The sequence below is a fragment of the Lepisosteus oculatus genome, chromosome 29 (assembly GCF_040954835.1).
Source record: "Lepisosteus oculatus isolate fLepOcu1 chromosome 29, fLepOcu1.hap2, whole genome shotgun sequence".
Lineage (NCBI taxonomy): Eukaryota > Metazoa > Chordata > Actinopteri > Semionotiformes > Lepisosteidae > Lepisosteus > Lepisosteus oculatus.
Genome location: NC_090724.1, coordinates 4,744,482 through 4,764,860, shown reverse-complemented (window position 1 = coordinate 4,764,860; position 20,379 = coordinate 4,744,482). Strand labels below are relative to the sequence as shown.

Sequence of the window (20,379 nt, the reverse complement as noted above, 5' to 3'; positions counted from 1 at the left end):
CTCTTCTTTAAAAACTCTCTTTTCCTGGAGCACAACATCTCCAGATCGGTCGCTGAAGTGGCTGTCAGGAGAGATAGTAAATTGCGCCTCTGGGCTGAGTGTGTGCGGTGTTGTGATAACCCCTGAAACGGTGACAGCAGGGAGGTCCAGGAAGACGTCACAGAGGGGAAGTGTGGACTGCCGTTCATAAACATCGCCGACCTGGGACGGCGAGTATTGTTTACTGACTCCAGTCTCTGGGCAGCAGCGAGTCTCACGGGTCCTGGGGGCAGGATATTGCATTGGCGAGAGAGGGGCTCTTGGTCACTTGAGCACACGCAGTTGCACAAGGTGGGGACAGACGCTCGACCTGTGGGACCTGTGGAAACCCGCAGGCAGCTGTTTCTGAGGAAACTGGTTGAATCAGCCCAGCAGTCATGTACGACAGCAGCTACTCCAGAGCGAAGTTCGGCCTGGAGGCTAAGGACATCCACAAGGCGAAGAGCAGGAGCTGCAGCTACTACATGAAGATCATCCTGTTCTTCTCCTCCCTGGTCCAGTCGCTCATCATCGTCGGGCTGGTGCTGTTCATGGTCTACGGCAAGCCACACAAGACCGCGGAGGAGCTGAGGGTGGAGGACCTGGAACACAACCTGGAGCGGCTCAGTGTGGACAACCTGGCACAGAAGAAGAGGAGCCACAACCTCACCCTGCAGCTGAACGTGAGCATGACCAACAACAATCACAAGGAGCTGGAGCTGAGAAGAGCTCGATACATAGCCAACAACAGCGCCATATCGATCAAGACTCTGAACCAGAGATTAGTAAGTTTTTACTAATTGTTTCAGCTTTTATCTTCTCTGTCATTTTGTTTGTACTTACTGTAAAGCCCCATTTTCTTCATATATTTCAGGATAACTTGTCCAAATACCTCTGAAAGACTTATAATAATGGGAATTCAAGATGCAGAATTTGGCAGACGTTTTTCAAAATTATTGCTTGATTAAATGCTTCCCATCAAGCAAGCATGATAAAACTGAATCTGCTTTGCAAGAACCTACTGTAAATGTGCAGAACAGGTTTTAGTTGGAGACTTCAACATGAACAATTGTCAGGCTTCAGCACAGAAACTGCAGCAAACCTTTGTCTGGTCAAAACTCAAAAATAACATTTCAGCATCTATAAAGCAGTGTGTTAGTTGCACATTAAATAACCTAAACAAAGGCCAAAGTGAATGTTTTCAGTGCTTTTGAATTAATGAGTGTATCCCTATTCAGCTGTAGCACTCAGTAGAGTCAGGTCTGGAACTAGAGTTTTGAAACAAGGAGAAATGTAAAACAAGCGACTACATTAAAAAACGCTGAGTCCCTTGTCGTGTGCTCTTGTTTACAGACGGCTTGTGAAGCTCAGAGAAAACTGGATACTCAGTCTATCTCTACTGCTCGGTGCCAACCACAGACCCCCTCTCTGGGTAGACCTTATGACGGTAATATAATTAAGATAATCTCTGCTTTACTAAGTTTAATGCTGAACTACCATGTTTTTAAATCCTCAGATAAGATAGACAAATCATTTAAAGACATGATGTCCTTCTAACGACATCAGAACATAAAAGCAGATACCAGGAGACCGAAGTGACTGATACAAAGGTGTCTTAACTTTGTTCTGGCCAGCTGTCTACGGAAAAAGCGATTTATTTTTCTTTCACGATATGATGTGCGTGTTTTTTTTTTTCTTCCCAGCGGAGAAATACGCCCTCACAAGAGAGAGGGACTATCTGAAAAACACGCTCGACGTGGTGAAGACCAACTTCACCATCTCGATGCAGGCCGTCAAGAACGACCTGGACAGCACCAAGAAGGAGAAGGATCTTCTGCGCCAGGAGACCATCAACCTGCGGCGCGAGAAGACCGACATGCAGAAGGAGCTGGAGATGTTCAAGAAGAAGTGCAAGGAGGACTTTGTGCAGTCGCTGACAGGCATCCGCGAGGTGACCAACACCTTCCTGCAGAAGATCAACAGCCTGAACCCCCAGGCCCTCTCCTTCGCTCTCACCTGCGACAAGCAGCAGGAGCAGCTGAACCGGATCCGCTCCAACTGCTCCGGCCTGTCCAGGGACATCGAGAACAAGTTCCAGGCGTACCTGGACAGAGTCGGGGAGGACGTCTCCCGGATCCAGAGCGAGAGCAGCCGGTTGACCGCGGAAAACGCCCGGCTGCGCAGCGACTTCGGGGAGTGCAGTGCCAACCGCAGCGCCCTCCTCCTGGAGCACGGCAGGAGGGTCCAGGAGCTGCAGGCCAGGCACGACAACGAGGTGGAGCGCATGCTGAAGGAGCAGGCCCGCCTGAGGGGGGAAAGGGAGCTCCAGGGACAGACGCTCAAGCTGAAGGACCTGGAAATCGCCAGGCTGAACAACAAGGTGCAGAGCCTCAACGTCTCCCTGGCTGGCTGCATCCCCAGGGTAAGTGAGACAGGCGCTGGAGCACTGAAACTCTCCCGCACCAGTGTGCCGGTCCCCGGCCTTCGGCTGCCGGAAAACCCCAATCTCTTTCTGCGCTGACCTCAGCTGGACAGTCTCTCTCCTGCGTGAGTGCGCTCGGGCTTTTTAAAATTCTTGTCGACAGTCTCCCCACTTTGAAGTGAGGCGTCGGCCTCTTGAGACACTGCCGTTCTGAGCTCTAGGCAAGACAGGATCCTGAATCCCCAAGGATACATCCACACACCCATTCCCGGGTTTGCAATGGCAAACCTATCTTCCCAGCTGTAACAAAGTGTTGTAACGAGGCAAACAAGCAAACTAAAACATACCTTACTCACTAGAGAATAGACAAAGTGATGTCTGTTGACCAATTATCTCATCTGATTGTCAAGCCCTTTTTATGTCTGTCTTTGACAACGGTAATTTACATGCACAGCAACGTCTTATTCACATGACATCTTCTCACTGATGCAGTACATGGTTTATAGTGCGAGTGTCTTAATTAAAATGAGATCAGAGTTATTCCTTGCCTTAATCATCCTAAGCGTCATCAGTGTTGTGATTCGTGTTTTTGGTTTTAGTGTAGTGATTTTCAAACCGACATTTCATTTTTTTTAGACTGGAATTATGTAAGGCTTCAGTACGACGTGGAATATACGCATTTTAAAAGCTACAGTATATATGATGCTCTATGTGTTGAGCGGCCACATCAGTAAAAATCAGGTTAACAATGCTAAGTCCGTTCAGGATGTTGACTCCCTTGGAACATCAAAGCAATCATATGAAGTTCTGAGATCATGAAGCCGCATGAATGTACTCTGGGCCAAGTGTCCCACTTATCCATCCATTTATAACCCCTTTTTCCAACACGGGATCTCCGGGGAAGCCGGAGTCTATCCCGGCCAGCAATGGGCACAAGGTGGGATACACCCTGGACAGGACACCAGTCCATCACAGGACACACACAGACACGAAGACATGCATATCTAGGGCCAGTTTTCCTAGAAACCAATTAACCTACCAACAAGTCTTTGGGAAGAAACTGGAGCACCCAGAGGAAACCCACATGAACACAGGGAGAATTCACAAACTCCATGCAGATAGCACCCCAGGTCTGGAATTGAATTTGTAGCCCCAGCGCTGCAAGGCAGCAATGCAAACCACTGTGGCACTGTACCCCCCCTGCAAATGTTCCTTTTTTGATGTCTAAAATTCGGTCTTTTGCTTTCTGCAATTCTAGATCGGTGTGTCTTTTTCAAAGCAATAGCTCTTTCTTTCTTTTTTAGCCTCAGCCAGTACCTCCATATCCTGGTTATAAACTGCCTGATAACTCCTACCAGAAGTTCCAGGGTAAGCCATCGTCTGCTGTACTCTCGTCAGAGAGGTTATATGCACTAAGTGTGATTCTTGATTCCTAATATCATGCTCTCAGATCAGCTTGGTCCCTGATCCTGTCCTGGCTTTTCCCCCCAGTTGACCTTCAAAAGAATCTGCAGGAGCTGCAGCAGTTTGCAGACAAAGGCTCTAGGTGAGTAACGCACTTTAATTAACTCAGTTATGGAGAGAGGGCTGGGGGCGGGAGTATTTAGATTGAGCAGGCTGGTTGGGCTTTGAACTCTGATCGATAGCCCGATGATTGGATTTTACATTTTGACAAGAGCTGGCGCCATTCTGCATGAGAAGCTCAGCTTCACGACTGACAAGATGGAAAAGCTGGGATCTGTTGAGGCAGCTGAACAAAAGGAACTCATTTTTGGCAGGCCAGACTGCGAGAACCTGAACAGGAATTTAAATAGAAGATATACCATACCTTTCAGTGGCCGCTTATTTATAACAGACCCACGTGGCATCGTTCTTGAATTATCTGAAAGGGTTTCGAATGAGGGAGTCTTAGATCAGTGCCAATGCTGGCCTTGAATACCAGCCCACAGACTTGATTACTTTGCAGGAATAACAAGCCTAGAAACCATTCTGACAAGCTGGGACACTTCTCAGTGTCACAGAAGAACTTATGCTGCAGCAGAGGGATTACATCATCTTACATTAGAGAAGCATCACATTTAACTCTGTTAAATGCAAACCTTTTTTCAGAGCTGTTTGAATGAATCGCTCTCGAAGAGCTGCCAGCAATTCTAAATGCTTGGGTTGTTTCTTTGTTTTTTTTTCCCCAGTGTGTCTGGTTAAGGCTGTCATCTACCGACTGAAGAAAGAAAAGGACTCCAGTGTCGGGGCTTCAGGCTTTACGCATTTTTTTTTCTTTTAACCTTTTTATTCAAAGAAAAATAACGCAGAACGAGAATTCAGCATTTCTTGTTTGCACTGAGAGTCTTCTGTAAATACAAGCCTTTATCATCAGGGACATTCTGATTGCTGTGTGTCCAAGTCCACCACTCACACAACGTGGTCTTGGTCTCCACCTCCAAGCAGTTTCATCACTTTATGAACAATCTGGTGGAAAAGCTTTTGCTCTTTAACCATCCTGGAGCAGGGTGATCCAACAGTACTGAAAGACTGGTGCAGCTGCATGTCTCTTTAAAGCACCAGAACCCAAAGAGCTGGGAGAAATCTGTTAATCAGTCTAATCACGTCACTAACATCAGATTGACGCCATTAAGTGCAGAGTTGGGATGAAACCTGTAGATGCACCAGTCCTCCAGAACTGGAGTTAAACTACCCTGACCTGAGTTTTCTCCATTGATGCCTCCCAATAATTATTAATCACTTACAGCTCAGTGCTGGAACTCGCAAAATAGGACAGTCACTAAAGACCCAGGAGTGACAAGTGATATCATCCCTCAACCAGCCCCACATCTTGTCTCCATCTGTGCTTCACGAGGGCCGGAAACCAAGTCAGTGGTGTGTAGGGGACTGAGCTGGGCTTGGGCAGTCTCGGCCTGCTTTCCTAATGCACTCCAGCGTCCAGAAAAGTTTGTGTGATATTAACTAACACTAGAATTCAATGTAGAACTTTTTGGGCTTCAGTATTTGAAAGCTTATTCAAATGGTAAAAACTGCTTTCCTTAGAAAGTTAAAATAATGAAGGGGTACTGTTGTGTATGTTAGCATATATGTACATTTTCCCAATGTAAATTCCTGTTTTATAATAGTTTGTAATTGATTAAAACCTCTCCTCTATCACTAGTTTAATGAACAGTGAAAACAGCGATGTACTGTTATTTTACTTTTTGACATGATGTTTGACAACAAAATAGCTATTTGCACTAATTCATTCAATCATTATTCCTTTCTTCAAAATAGCTGGGTTTGGTTGCATTGTACCACTGCATTTAATGCGATGGGCTATAAAAACTGCTTATATCTAAATAAATGTCTAATTAAAAAAACAGATGTGGTTTATGTTAAAAATGTCTCGGGACAAAGAGGTCGGTCGACTTGGATTTCAGATTACAGCACCCTAAGTTGCAGTTGGCGTTTCACATTTTCAACACAGTGTCCCGAGATTCCTGATGGAACTGGATAGGATTCTACACGTCTTGATTAAAATCTCCACACCTTTCTTCCACATCCCAGGATGTGTTTTAATTGTAACGCCTCCCGGCCTAAAAACCCAGCAAGCTCAAGCCTTCGTAAGTTCTGGTTTGTTAATATCTCAATCAGGACACAAATGTTTATGTTAACCAGCTGGCCTGTCGGGGAGCCAAGCGATAAGGATGGGAGGGAGGCCCTCAAACTCCGGTGTTTACAGAGGAAAACAATACTTCCCATGGCATTCCGAACACGGATGTCCCGCCACTTCAGCTGTGAACAAGCTGTCCATATACAATGCACAGACCCAGCTGGCGACAGTGGCTTCTTGACAATCGTTGAACACGCATCTGATTGCGTGCTTCTTGAAAATAGATGTGGCCACCTTACGAATTTCCTTTAGAATTGCGAGCGGAGGGGAAAAAACCCCTCCCCATCACACTGCCACCCACCCCCTCCTGAAATGTTAACTTTGCTGTTTACTTCCTCCTCACCGTGTACCCTGGGAGTTTTTTTTCAGAGTTTGATTTAAGCGGGCTCAAAAGATACCTTCCTCAGGCCTGTTCCTTCGCTGGCTTACTTGTAGCCATCGGAAACCCAAGCGGTTTCCAAACCGCTTCTTCCAGTTCAGGGTCGCAGGGGGAGCTGGAGTCTATCCCAGCGTGCAATGGGCCCAAGGGAGGGTACACCCGAGGCTGGACGCCAGTCCATCACAGGGCAGACACAAACACACACATAAGGGCCAATCTTAACAGAAGCTTATTAACCTACAGTACCAATATCTCTTTGGACTGTGGGAGGACACCTGAGCACCTAGAGGAAACCTACACAAACATGGGTTGAACAAAGAGTACAAACTCCAAGCAGATAGCACCCCAGATCTAAAACTGAACCCAGAGCCTCAATGCTGCAAGACAGCAATGCTAACCACTATGCCACACTGCTGCCCTTAATCAGAAACCATCCTTGCACAGGTTAATTATGTTCTTGGGATGCCTGTTGGCACCGACGTCCTCAGTTACTATAACCTTACCACTCAAACTGCTGTCGCTGTGAGTGATCACTATGGCAAGAAAGTGAGGGCGAACTTTTATCCCCTCCCAATGTCTAACCCAGAAAATTAAAGGACAATCAGAGTAGCAGTTACATTAACGGAGCGAGGAAACCGAAAGGGTCATGGGAGACCGGCGAAGAAGGAAGAGTGGCCCACAGGCTTCGTTTGCCAGAGAGGGCGGCCTGATTTGGGAATGTAAGGGATGGGATGCCTTGTGCGGTTCTTCCAGTGGATCCTTGCTGAGGGAAGAAAGAGGTAGGTGTATTTCATTACAGATTGCTTTCTCTCCCTTTTCTCCTCTTGGAAAAGAACACGAAGATCCCGACAAGGGGGAGGGAGACAAACTTCCCACACGGAGCTGGGCGCCTAGTGATGAACGTCTCAGTCAGGTGAAGGAGGCTCCTCTCCTGTTCTCAGGATATCCTTTGTTTAACAACGTGTTTTTTTCCACTGAGCGCTGCCCTCATCAACAGGTCTGGCAGCACCAAAGGGCCATTGCAAAACACAATCAGAAGAGCTCACACAGTCCCCACCACCCAGGCTTAGGGTTACTGCTTAAACCCACAACATGAATCATGCTTCGGAAATCAACCACCTCACCTAAAAGGGGTTTTATCTCAATATAGACCAAATTCAGCCATGTCCCCAGTTTCCTGCTTGCACATAAGTTTGATAACCCTCAAAACAATTGTGCCTTTTCAAACAACCTTCAAATTCAGATAAATCTCACTGCCTGAAGACTGAATACACAACCGCAAGATACGTGATGATTAATCTGACTGCTGGAACTGGATATTTCAGATGGTTTAGAAGATAAACAGTCTTTCTACAGAGGAAAAATACTGCACTAATCATGGAGATTTTGGACATTGCTATAAACAGTTTGGAGGAAAAACAGCAGCTGCTACTGGATCAGCCAATTAATTACCCAGAAGGTGAAAAACGCGCTGTGAACAGAGGAAAGCTGGAAACCACAGTGTTGAGAGGGGTGTTACGGGGCTCTGTAGAAGGGGCTGCTTTTACGATGGGGGTGGCAAGTGTGACACGTTCAAGGAAGCAGATACTTAATCAATGCCAGACACAGTGAAACAAAGACGCCTAAGGTCACCGTTACAAGTCTTCCTGCACATTCCTGAGTAAGATGCTCGGCGTAAAAAGCAGCTGATGCATTGTTTCTTTGTTTTGTGGCCAAAGTAGCTTGACACCAGGTGTTGATGATTTCTGGGATGCATGTTTATGTATAATTGCTCTTGTTTTGCAGCAAAGTAGCCAAGGCTTTAACGGGCAAACAGTTGTGGTATTTTTACTTTCATTTGATCCAATGCTTTCCAGCTTTTCTTCGGCTTGGAGAGACTGCTTACACACACGAGCTCATCAGACAGAGAGTCGGAGGTATATCTTTACACAAAGGGGTGTGGGAGACTGACAATTAACATGACAATTAACCCAGTCATGTTGCTGTAGCTGTCAGAAACCACACCGGACAGACCCGCCTCTCCTGTTCTGTCTAACACTTGTGTGGACAGGGGTTTGCCGTCAATAACAAGTCCCTGTGCCTGTAACTGACTGCAGTGACTCCCTCCTCCCCTCAGCCGCTGGCTGCTCCTGCCAAGCTGATCCACGAGGATTCCAAGCGTCTGGATGCCTATTTGCCGATGCAGAAGTCCCGGAAGATGACGTCGAGGATCTCCTCTGCTCCCACCCTGCCGGTGATCCTGCCCAGGCTGGTGAGGGCCAGACGCAGCCCCTCTGCCGCCAGTGCCAGGTCCCTCTCCCGGTACCAGCGGTACTGCGCCAGGCCCTGGCAGCACTGCTGCAGGTGAGAGCGATGCCGAGCCTGGGTCAAACTGGGGGCTCCTGCTAAAGGGTTTCCACACCTGCAGTACGCATAGAGCACAAGAGAGGGACCCATATTCCTGTGCTGTTCCACACAAAGGGAGAATTCAGCACTTCAACACAGATGGGGACATTCAGATGGATTCATAAATTGAAACTGCAAGGTTCAGCAAGCTGTATTGCATTATCAGTCGTCTTTCCTTTCTATTTCTAGATCATTTCTCTTATGATGATCAGTTACAGTATACGCACACAATCTCAGTGTTGGATTTGCCATCTTATTCCTGAATAGAAGGCGTTCTGGGTTTCCGAAGGCTGTCACATTTACATAGAAAGGACGCTTGACTCACTGGTAACTGAGCTGTATTCAACAAAGACTCACATGGTTTCCACTTGCTCCTGCAGGACTCCCAGAAAGTCCCCCAGCCCGTCTCCGGTTCGGCAGGACAGCAGGCAGACGGGGGGCAGCCCCTCGGGCCGCGGGCTGAGGACCCCTCTGAGGCCGTCCACCTGCTCTCCCGTCAGCAGGTCAGTTTTGTTGAGGACCAGCAGGCAGCGTCCCAGGCCGGACCCCGGATCCTGGCCAGCGTTCAGCACATCCCTCAGGTAGCCGGTCAGGAAGCTGGGTGAGCTCCTGGTGTCCCGGGGCAGCTCGGTCACATCCAGCACAGCCAGTGTCAGGTCGGCCTGCTCCACCCTGAGTACAGGAACGCGCTCTTATTACCTCCTTCCTGCCTCGGGCAACAAACTAGGCCCCTTCTGTCTCTTTCCTCCTGCTCCGCTCGCACCGCTGGGCTGATTGCACTTCCTTCATCTCCCTCGGCAGCCTCGCCGGCCCCCGTGACAACATGGTAAAGCCATTAGAGATCAGCGCTTTCTCGAACTGCTGCGCTCTGGCGGGGCGGCTGTTGGCCAAACTGCTTCCTGGCTTTGCTGGACTCCATCCCCCAAAACGCCTTGTGTTCTCTCAAGGCGCAACCCATCTGGGACAAGGTCTGCGCTGCCATTAGACGCTGAAGGAAATAACATTCAGCTCATCCGCCCGGCTCCTCTCGACTGCCCGTCTTATGAGTCAAATTTCTTGGGCCCTCAGCTATAGTATTGCACACTTTTTGTCATGGGAACGCACTACCTGACCACTTATGAACGTTTCTCGAAGTCCATAAAACTGTTTTCAGACTGTGGATGTAGTCAACAGTTTGAGAACTTGATAGTCTGTGCAAAGCAGTGGGGTTTTACAATGAACGCTGAGGTGCTGGGCTTTGGCCCTGGTCTTTGAGCTGTAATGGGAGGATGACCACACACCGAACTGACCTACAGTAAGCCCTTGCCTGCTTCCACAGTTGAACAGCTCTGCGAGGGCGCCCGTCTCACCCCTATCTAGGGCATGTCTCACCTGTCTCACTCCTCCTTGGGGCACTTCCTCCTCTCACCCCCGCCTGGGGCCCATCTCACCCCTCTCACCTCTCCCTGGCTCGCCGGACCCCCTCTCTCTCCACACTGTCGGGCGTGTCCCTCAGGCCGGCCGTGTCGCTCAGTAAGATGGGGAAGCCCCCGATGTCCAGGGGGGTCTCCACAATGTCCCGGGTCGTCCCGGGGACCGGGGACACGATGGCCACTGGCCTCTGACCTGGGGCCACAGAAAGCAGGGGTGACATGCTGTACTCTCAGTACACGCAACAGATAGAAAAATCTCACCGGACACGACAATCAGATTAAACAGTTTGAGCAGAGTCCTGAAAAACAAACAAACACGCTTTTCAGGTCTCTGCTCATCTACATCTTGAAACTACAAGGCGTCCCCACATAGAAACTGCATACACCTGTCTCTCGATTTACAGACACCCGGTTTATGAATGTTTGCTATAACCACTTTCCCCACCTGTCCGTCGCAGTTATAAAAAGATTTTCACTGCAAAGAAGTTACATCCTTTGTAGCCAAACAGTAAATGACACCCTGACCTCCAACAACACAGATCACCAATGCGCCTGCATTAGAATTTTTACACTTTTTATTAAGTCTATTTAATTAACTACCGCACTAATGTAAATATGGTAATTATCATGAACAAGCAACAGTTCTTACTTTGATGATTCGGGGCTCTGTTAGGGTAAAAACAGGTAATGTGGGTGATGTTCTAGACCTCTGGAACAAATCAAAAGCTTTTACAAGTAATGGCAATTTTATTTTAGGTTTGTGAATTGTCACTTTACAAACCATTTTTGAGAAATGAAATATGTTCAGAAATCTAGGGATGGGAGTTATGAAGTTAAATAAAAGTCTAATGGAAGTTCTTCTCCTTTGCTATGGGTGTAACATTATCTCAAGACCAGTTTCTCAGAACGTCTGAATGGCTGGTGCTGTAACACATGGACAGCACGGCACTCTATTGGCACAGATGTACAAATTACAGTGTTTGCTAAGATCTGAGTGGTTAGCCACAGAAGGCTGTAGGTCTTTCCATGTGGGAAAATGAATGAGACCTATATGTCTAATCACATCCAAAAGCTTTCCAGTTCTTGGCATCAAGAGACCTAATATACATCCAAGTAAATTGTGCTGATCTGATGGCACCGAACAATAATTTTAATAATCCGCTTCTTAGTTTTCTTTGAAAAATTTTAAAATAATTCCAGTAGCTTGTTATGTATTTTCATTCTTTTGACTTTTTGAATTGTTTCTGTTTGATTCAACACAAAACACGGCATTTTCTGACAAATGGGAAAGGGTGAGCGATATTGTTCAACTGTTCAGCCCCTGGCACGTACCCTGATTGACCACTCGTTTCTGTACCAGAATCGAAGGCTGCCTCAGGGTCACCCTCTTTTCAGAGCAGGGTTGCAATGCTTCTGATAAGCATTTACATGTGCGGTCCAGGGCGTACCTCTCACATAGCAGAATAGGCTCTATTGTTTGTAGAAAACAAAAGGATCTAATCAAGTGACAAACAACAGCTCAGGGACTCCAGCCAAGGGACATTTACTGACTGTGTTCATTACAGCTAATAGATCTGCCAATCTTGGCTCACAGCACTGACTCCTGTATTGCTCAGGGGAGAATCGGGATGGTAGCCTAGCTTCTCCAATCTGCCAGCCCATCACAGCCACACGTTCCATCATGTGATATTAGCTCCGCAGTGCCTTACAGGAGAGCGAGCTCTGACTGGAGGGCTGGGGCGACTCGCAGTGACATCACGGAAAGCACGGCAGGCATGCAGGAAGTTGAAGTTGAGGCACCCTTGCCAGAGTCCAGAGAGATCCCTGGCGGAATGACCCCCAGTTCTAACCCCTGGAGAGACTCTGGCAGTTGAGAAAACCACATCTGACCACACTCGGCAGGTGGCAAGACACCAGACTACAGGCCTGGGCCATACAAGAATCCCTTTTACCCCAGTTCCTCCTGGAAAACCATAGGAAAGAGCCAAATTCACAAATAACCCCTATAAGTCCACCCCTATACCATTGCATAATGTACTATAGCATGTAGTATGAATGGTTAAAAGACATGTAACTCTTCCTTATATGATAATTAAAAGTTATAATTCATCGGCGTGAAGTTAAATTGATCACTAAAAGAAACAGTGATCACAACATGAAGCCTTTCTCTGCGTGCAGCCTGAACTTTTTCCTCTTTCCCTCTGTGGCTAGCACACCTGGCCCCCAAAAAAACATGGTCATTCCTCACTCTGCCGACACAGAACCTGGAGTGTCTGTTACAGTATTAAAACAAGACCACGCTGAGATGCAGATGCTGGGCGGCGGGCAGGGAGAGGCTCACTCACTCGCTAGATTTGTCTCACGATCCTGGTCTAATTAGAAAGGTATGGTTAACCACCTTCAGCTGGGCTTCTGGGCTTTTTCCATAGAAGACACAGTCAGCCGGACCGAATCCTGATTCGGCGAGTCGGCGGGTGTGGAATTCGCGGATGTTGAGGCCCTACTGTCCACTTCCGAGCGGCGGGTGAGTGTCTGCGCGCGCGGGGCTCCGGGGGGTGGGCACTCACACAGGGCGTTCAGAAGACTGCTCTTCCCCGCGTTGGTCTCCCCGGCGATGACCACATGGACGCCGCCACGCAGCCGTTCCCCCCGACGCCCGTCCCTCAGGTGCCGCGCGATCTCGGACTCGAGCCTCGCGACGCACTCGTCCACTGAGATGGAGGCACAGGTCAGGAAAAATCCCACCACTGAAGCGTTAAACTCTTGGGAAGGGAAGGGGGGCTGTCGGGCATGAAGGGATGGAAAACAAGACTTCCACTGCTCCATAAAGCTGCAATTAACACTTCTTCCAATTCAGGGTTGCAGAGGAATCTACCAAGCAAAGGGGCGCTAGGCAGGATACACCCTGGACAGGATTCTAGTCCATCGCAGGGCAGCCAGACAAGCACACACACCAGGGTCAGTTTCCCCAGAAGCCGATGACCCTACCAGTATGTCTTTGGCACTTTGGGAACAAGGGCACGCAGAGGACACCCACACAAGCACGAATAGAATATGCACACTCCATGCAGATAGAAGCCCAGGGCAGGAATCTAACCCCGAGCCCCAGCGCTGCAAGGTTAACCACTGCGCCACTGTGTCGCCACTGTTCTTAACACTTTGGCAAAATATAGTACATCTTATTGTCCAAACAATATGAGTAGTTAAAAGCTGCTAACATAAGGTGATGAATGCCTGGCAACTTGACTGAATGACACACAGGAAATAGAAAGAATGCCTTTGCATCCTTGAAAGTGAGACTCTGTCTATTGATTGCAGGACATACTTTGAGGATGACCAATGCCCAGATGCGTCATAATCCCTCTCTCCCCCACATCCGTAAGGAAACCAACTTTTCATCTGCGGGCCGTCTGTTTTTTTACAGCTCGTCAGCGGTCATCACACAGAATCAGCAGTATTTCTGCACCCAGTGGTTAAAGGCTGGATACGGTGGACCTAGTGTCATGTGTGGGGCGTAGTGCTGTCCAAAATAAGAACTTCCAATTTTTAATTTCTGGATTTCTAAAAAGAAATATCTTTAGAGAGATCACTTAAAGCTGGGGATTTGATATAATTGGGTAGATGATTCATTCTGGTAGCTTTTGTTTTCCTGCGATATTTAAAACTGTACACCTCTCAACAAGCAGAATGGAGACAGAGGCAGAAATAAAGCTCTGGAAAAGTATCGGAACCGACCGAAAGTCCTTATTCTCCAAAGGCCTTTCCTTCTCAAAAAGACAAAAACAGGAAGGAAGCCATTAGTGACTGCTGAGAAACCCTACCTTCATTTAAAACACCACCGTCTATCATCTCCTCCTCACTGAAGTCAATGAAAGCTTCGGTATGAGCAAGACACTACAAAAAAAAACAAACAGTAGCACTGTTAACTGAGAAAACAAAAAGGCTTTGAATTTGTCCATCTCCCTCGCTGTGCATTAAAAGAGCTTTTCACAGCCGCTCTTTGAAACGCGAACAGCCAGCATATTAGTCCACTGCTCTCTCCTTTATTGAAAGAATTCCGTATTTGAATTTCTCTTAATGAAGGCTGCACTGCATTCTCTGTTTCTTACCAGTAGTTACGGGTGCAGAATACCTCCAATTCAATTTTAGGTAAGTAGATCCAGACCTATTGTTGGATCTCTCCGTTGAAACCTTATTTAAACTGAAGTTTCCCCAATTCACAGTATGTTTTTTGGGGGTGCAGTTAAAAGTAAAACAAGACAAAAACTTTAGAACCAGTATTGATTTTTTGAAAGATTTTGCAGTCAAGCTAATCTTTCTTGGATCAACAGTCATAAAACCACAATTTCAACATGGGAAAGAATTGAGGACTTTTTATGGCCCCTGTGAGTTACTCCCATGTCTGCAAGGAGCCCTGTATCTCACGCAAACAGTCCTGGTTTTTAATTCAGGGTAAAGGAAGCTGCTTATATTGTGTCTGCAGGAGCTGTCTGCGAATGTACTATACACAGAGCTTTCCTGAACAGCCCTTACCCCCACAGACTCTACAGCTCCGTGATCATACAGGACACAGAGAACTAACACTCACAAAAACCCAGCTGAGCCAGGACTGTACTCTATGGCACCCTCCATTCTGTAAAAACACAGATCCCAATGGCACTTTTCTATAGCAAAATTATTTTCACATGAAAAACTTTGTGAGGAAACTCTTTTGCCAAATGCCTGAATGAACATTTCTGATTGAGTGCACACCTTTTGAGAACTCGGTGGGTCTTGGGAATATATGCTCACAAGCACAGTTTTGGGCTGGTAATGGAAAGTCATCTGCATTTTGAACACAACTCTCACACAATGACAGTTGCGATGCATGATGTATGCATGTTTTAATATTGCTTTAGCTTTCATCTGGCATGTACTGTGACCGGCAGACTCATAGTGAAAGCAGATAAACAGGATTACATATTTCAACAAGAGGAAAAGGGAAATTTGAGGATTTGATGCTCCGTTTTGCCCAAACCCCCCCCAAAATTTCTTGAACGGCACATCAAAGTTGCGCTGGGCTGACCATGTCTGTTGCCTGGCCAGTCTCACACTGCATCCGGAATAAACTTGATGCGTCCTGGTCTGGCTGTTTGGGCCTGATAAAGTAGCCTTTTCTCAAGCGCCACACCAGGGGCCTGTGAACGTCAGCATTTATGGAAAGCGACTTTCACAAAAATAGAGCGCTTTATGGACGGGGTTTCCTCAGGAAAACCTGAATTAGCTCCTCATCTCATCTCCAGAGAGGGTTAGCATTTACGCAGTTTAACACCGCGCTCAGAGTGGCATCGCTCAGTACCCCTCACCCCCTCCCGGGTCACACATCGCCACAGAAGCAGGACATCCTGTCTCCTGCTCCCAACCTGGCTGCCTCCAGCGAGGCAGGGCCAGAAAAACCTCATTTTGAGAATCTGGTAGGTTTCAGTCTATGAAATAAGGATGTTACACTCCTAATTGCTCCAAAAAAAAGAGAGAAAACTCTCAACACAAGTCCCTAATTCTCCGACTGGTTATTAAATCTCGGTAACAGAACAAATTAATTGACAGTATTGCAAAATTTGACAAATCCTGAATTAAGCACAAAAATCGTGAACTTTGTGTACGTACTGGATAGTCACCCAATCGCTGCAAACCACTGGTTTTGCCACAGGCAAGAGCAGGACTTTGTGTGAATGGCGATGTGAAGCGTAACTAATGTAACGAGTGTGATGTACAAGCGAACAAGTACAGGTGGTGCAGCAGACATTTCACTGCAGATGTTACCATGTGATCTGCATGCAGATTTAAAAAGAGAGTTAAAAAGCAAGTTGTATTTTTGCGGCAAAGCCGTCTTGAAGTTGAGAGCAGTATTTCTATTGGATTGAAAGGGATGTATTCACAAGCCTGCTTGTTTACAATATAATAAGGCCGCTTCGTGTCACTGGAAGTTTTCTTGCCTCGTTCTGAATCACAATTCACGAAAATGGTGCTGTGCATAACTTTAATCAATTTTGTGATGTAGATTGGAGGTTTTACACATTACTGTGTACGTCATTGTGGTTCGAAATGCACTCATCAATGCCGATCCTCTCTAAACCTGAAATATAAAAATAGTGCTGCAGTTTTAACAACCCGAACAGGAGCAGTTTTAGTCCTTTAACTGGTGCTCAGGAAAGATGGATTTCAAAGGGAAGAGAGGTACCAAAAGACAGTTGATGAAACTACATGGAGTCTAGACGGTTACGGTGTTTGTGTGGAAAACGCAGAGCCAGCCGAGCGGGCCAGACTGTGCGTCAGCACTGCATCACCCTGACGAGCTCCTGACTCCACGTCTGGTAGAGCCGGCCCAGCTCTCCCGCCATCTGCCTGAGAGCCTGCCTCCTCTGGGCCTCGGTCTCCGCGTGAATCAGGTCCCCAAGCCCCTCCACCTCCGTCAGGTCCAGCTTGCCCGCGTGAAAGGCTCGCCTGGTGAACTCCCCAGCCTCTGCGGGGCGCAGGCCCGGAAGGCTGCCTGAAAAAAACACAGCCGGGCCGAGTCAAAGCGGGACTAACCTAGCTGACCTAATAGTGGGAGACCAAACTGCTTCCTGGAAGGGATTCAGCAGTGACACACAGCTGTACGTGCAAGAAGAAACACCAGACTGACTAATCCCACTAATGAGAGAGCTGTGGACTACGTGTCCCGCACAGAAACTCATTGCCTTGTGGAATTTCAGCATCCCAACCTACTTTACTGTCAAAGTACACCACCTATCTGTGCAACTACTGAACAGTTCTCCAGTTCAGCACTTGTGCACTCAAACTATTTATGCTAGAAGGTTTGTCCAGCTGCGCCCTCTAGCATGAATATCTTAAAACAGCATCCTAGGAGTGTTCAATACTATGCATGCGGGTATCGATTATCTGAATGCAGGACCATTCACTAGAATCCTCTCCAGTGCACCCATATGACTCTAGAATTAGAGGATTGTAAATGCAACTGAAGTGCTCATTTGACAGCACTACTGTACAATATGTAATGTAATACAATATAGAATAAGTTTCCATATCCGTTTATTTTGTGGTGCAAAAACAGCGGCTCCCCCTTCTGCTATATCTCCTATTATCTGTTTTGTCTTTTTCTCCATAAGATTTTTATAGAGCTCAAAGACAGTCATCTGGCTATTGTCAATAACTCTCCGGGCCTGTGTGGGAGCTGGGGTGAGCTGTGGGGTGCGGAGATCAAGCTTGGTGCTCAGCAGGGCTCAAGAGGTGAAGGTAGGAGTGGCTCGACAAACGCTCTGAAACGTTGGGCACCCTGCTGGACGCCCTGTCCAGCTGCTTGTTCTTCTGCTTTCCTTACCTAGAGCTTGTAGGACCCCACTGATGACTGCAGGACCCCCGTGGACATGGAGCTCTGCGCTGTCTTCACCGGTGAAGCTGTGAGGACCTGAAGGAAGACACTGTCCCTTTAGATCCATCGCAACCCTTGCAGATCAGTCCTTATTTTTTAAAACACATCAATACTTTTTTTTTAAATGTTGAAGGTGGAAATCATTCCCAATATTCATTAACTTCCAAAGCTGTGGTTTTTTTTCCCCATTTGTTTTATGAAAGACTTGTGCTTACTGTATGTAAGGGCAGAATTTTGGGGAGGCTGCTCTATTCGCTGTGTAATTAATTGACCGTTAATTTAGTTCAACGACAGAGACGCCGTTCGCACCAAACAGGATGGATCAGGCTGGAGGCTGCAGCCTCACGTTCTACACCGGGTGCGAGAACGGTGCGCATCTTCTGTTGTCTTGGCAGTATCGATCAGACGGACCTGGAAACCACAGGACGAGCCCCCTGTCGAGCAGCTCCCTGGTGCGGGGGTCCGTGAGGTCGCGCAGGACGGCCGTCCTGGGGGCCGGGAGGCGCCGGTTCGGCCCCGCCAGGCTGCAGAGGGCCGAGGACGAGGAGGGGCCGCTGACGCGGATCACCGCCACGCCACACCTGCCGTGGCCCGAGGACAGAGCGAAGATGGTGTCGGCGTCGCCCATCGCGCTCAGGTACCTCCCCCCGCGGCTCCTGTCCGAGGGAGAGAGGGACACGGTGTCCAGCTGTTCTCACGGATACCGGCCGGGCGCAGGAGCGCAGCTCAGGGCAGCACTGGCCTCTCTCGGCCGTGATGCTCGCTGTACAGGTCAGGCATTCCCAGTGCTGGTGACCCACACACCTACTGGTTTTTGTTCCAGCTGATTCCAACGTTACACAATCAAACCCTTCCTTGACTCAATGATAATAATGTGAACCAGCTCTTAAACAGGTTGACGTTTGAACTGTAAACGGGATGAAATCCCAAACCTGTGGCTGGAAACAAAAGGCCGATATTCCAACTAAAGCAACTTTTTACATCAACTGAGACTTAAATTATCCAATGAAGGTGGGATGAAATAAAAACCAGCGGGCTCCAGCATCAGATGTGGGAACCGCTGACTTAGGTATTCAGTACGAACACATATACAGTATACAGTGTCCTGCACCTCGTCAGTTTCCCCTAGCCTGCACGGTCTAGCCCAGCAGTGAGCTCTGAAGTACCGCAACAAGCACTTCTGATTGCCTGTTTGTGGGATAATCTGTTAACAGTGACAGTTTACTTAAAACTGCACCTTTGAACATAACATTTTGTCATACAGGACATTTAAAAAAAAAGCGAGGCTGATAAGGCTTTGTTATTTGTGAATGGAGGTGGAGGCTAAGAACTTAAACTTAACTTCGAACTGCTTTATTAAATTACGCGGTGGTTAGCTTTGAATCACGAGGTTAAATAGAAAAATAAGAAGCCCGAACAAACCTCAAACCCTTTGCAATAAAGGACTCCCAGGGTCTCCACAGAGCGCCAAGCATTATTTTGAACATTCTCCCTCATGGTAACATTACTGATATTTAGAAAAAAAATACTTTGACGGTTTATCGTTTAGCATTGCATTGTGCGTCGGTCTACTTAACGATGCACAAGCGACAAAACATTACAGAAGAAGAGCACTTCGAAAGTATCTTAATTCCTAGTTCTTTCTTGTTGCACTTACAAAAAACATAAACTAGTTATCTTTCAATGCTCATAATTTCACGATTTGTACGATTAAGTGCTATTTTTCGCAGACTTTCTAAAGCTCTCCTTCGTTAAACACGTGGGTTGTTTGACATTTAAGCACCTCCCTTTTTAAACCCAATTGGTTGAAATCGGATCTCAACCCCCTTGGCGATCTCTGATTGGCTAGAATATTGTTTCTCGCCTACATCCGTATTCTTGCTGGATTGGATTGGTCAACGTCTTGTCAATCAAAACCAGAGAAATGTGTCACACTTCAACAGATATTTGCAAGTCATAGCTTTTCAAATTGTTATTTTTATTATAATATATTTAGGTCAATATTGGTTAAAAGGCATACAAAATCCATCACGTTTCATATTTGCTACTCTAATATATATTTTAAATTAACAGAACATTCTGCATTTTAATATTAAAATAGGCATTAAGATAACATTTTGGGTATAAATCTTCTTAATTTTGCTTTACTCTCAAAACAAATATCCCTTGTTCTTTGCGCGTACACACACAAAGAAAATAATCCACAGATTATCTGCTTTCTCCTGTAGCGTGTAGCGCCACACAGGTTTAAATTTCATTCCGAGCACGAGCTTTCAGGAACTTTGTTTACAAACACGGAGGTGACGAAATTCCTTTCGCTATGTTTTATGGGAAATGAAGTTTTATGTGATAATAGTAAAAAAAATACAGTACTCTAAAGATACACTTCGATTTCGTACCGCAGAGGTTTTACAAGACGTCAAGATTTAATTTAGCACCTGTAAATAAACCAGGGTATGATTAGCTCTGGTAGGGGCCAGATCGGATTTAGTGCCGACACACACGCTTGTAATGTAGACACGTTTTTTTGTAGAAAATGACCTTGGCTTGTGTCACTGCGTTGACCGTGAACCATATAATTTATTTGCTGTGCGTTGTTTCCTCTGAATGGCTGAGGGTGGCGATTTTGTAATTATCTGGAGGACTAGGATGACTACACGTAGTGTTAATGCAGGTTGATCGTTTCGAGTCGGAACA

The 20,379-nt window shown here is 46.9% G+C and overlaps 2 protein-coding genes across 2 annotated transcripts; one reads left to right on the top strand and one right to left on the bottom strand.

Moving 5' to 3' along the window:
• The first annotated feature begins 38 nt into the window (after window positions 1–38).
• On the top strand, window positions 39–5,778 carry plvapb (plasmalemma vesicle associated protein b). The gene is made up of 6 exons (XM_015365664.2): window positions 39–803; window positions 1,372–1,465; window positions 1,722–2,440; window positions 3,745–3,808; window positions 3,932–3,986; window positions 4,630–5,778. The coding sequence occupies exons 1-6, from the start codon at window positions 417–419 to the stop codon at window positions 4,640–4,642; spliced, it is 1,332 nt and encodes a 443-aa protein (XP_015221150.1). The 5' UTR covers window positions 39–416; the 3' UTR covers window positions 4,643–5,778.
• Window positions 4,684–19,460, bottom strand: gtpbp3 (GTP binding protein 3, mitochondrial). The gene is made up of 9 exons (XM_069185878.1): window positions 19,105–19,460; window positions 18,094–18,338; window positions 17,632–17,718; window positions 16,598–16,800; window positions 14,093–14,165; window positions 12,839–12,982; window positions 10,299–10,464; window positions 9,217–9,531; window positions 4,684–8,875 (listed from the first exon to the last, which is right to left on the bottom strand). Exons 1-9 carry the CDS (start codon window positions 19,167–19,169, stop codon window positions 8,644–8,646), a joined length of 1,530 nt encoding a protein of 509 aa, XP_069041979.1. The 5' UTR covers window positions 19,170–19,460; the 3' UTR covers window positions 4,684–8,643.
• Window positions 19,461–20,379: the final 919 nt, after the last annotated feature.

Excerpts from the sequence above, each read along its gene's own strand:
- gtpbp3 (XM_069185878.1), bottom strand. The coding sequence starts at position 19,169 with ATGTTCAAAATAATGCTTGGCGCTCTGTGGAGACCCTGGGAGTCCTTT. Across the intron at positions 9,532-10,298 it reads GTCCGGCGAGCCAGGGAGAG|GGTGGAGCAGGCCGACCTGA; the intron begins GTGAGAGGGGTG and ends TCCTGTACTCAG. Across the intron at positions 8,876-9,216 it reads CAGGAGCAAGTGGAAACCAT|GTGTGGAAACCCTTTAGCAG; the intron begins GTGAGTCTTTGT and ends TGCGTACTGCAG.
- plvapb (XM_015365664.2), top strand. The coding sequence starts at position 417 with ATGTACGACAGCAGCTACTCCAGAGCGAAGTTCGGCCTGGAGGCTAAG. Across the intron at positions 2,441-3,744 it reads TGGCTGGCTGCATCCCCAGG|CCTCAGCCAGTACCTCCATA; the intron begins GTAAGTGAGACA and ends TTTCTTTTTTAG. Across the intron at positions 3,809-3,931 it reads CTCCTACCAGAAGTTCCAGG|TTGACCTTCAAAAGAATCTG; the intron begins GTAAGCCATCGT and ends TTTTCCCCCCAG.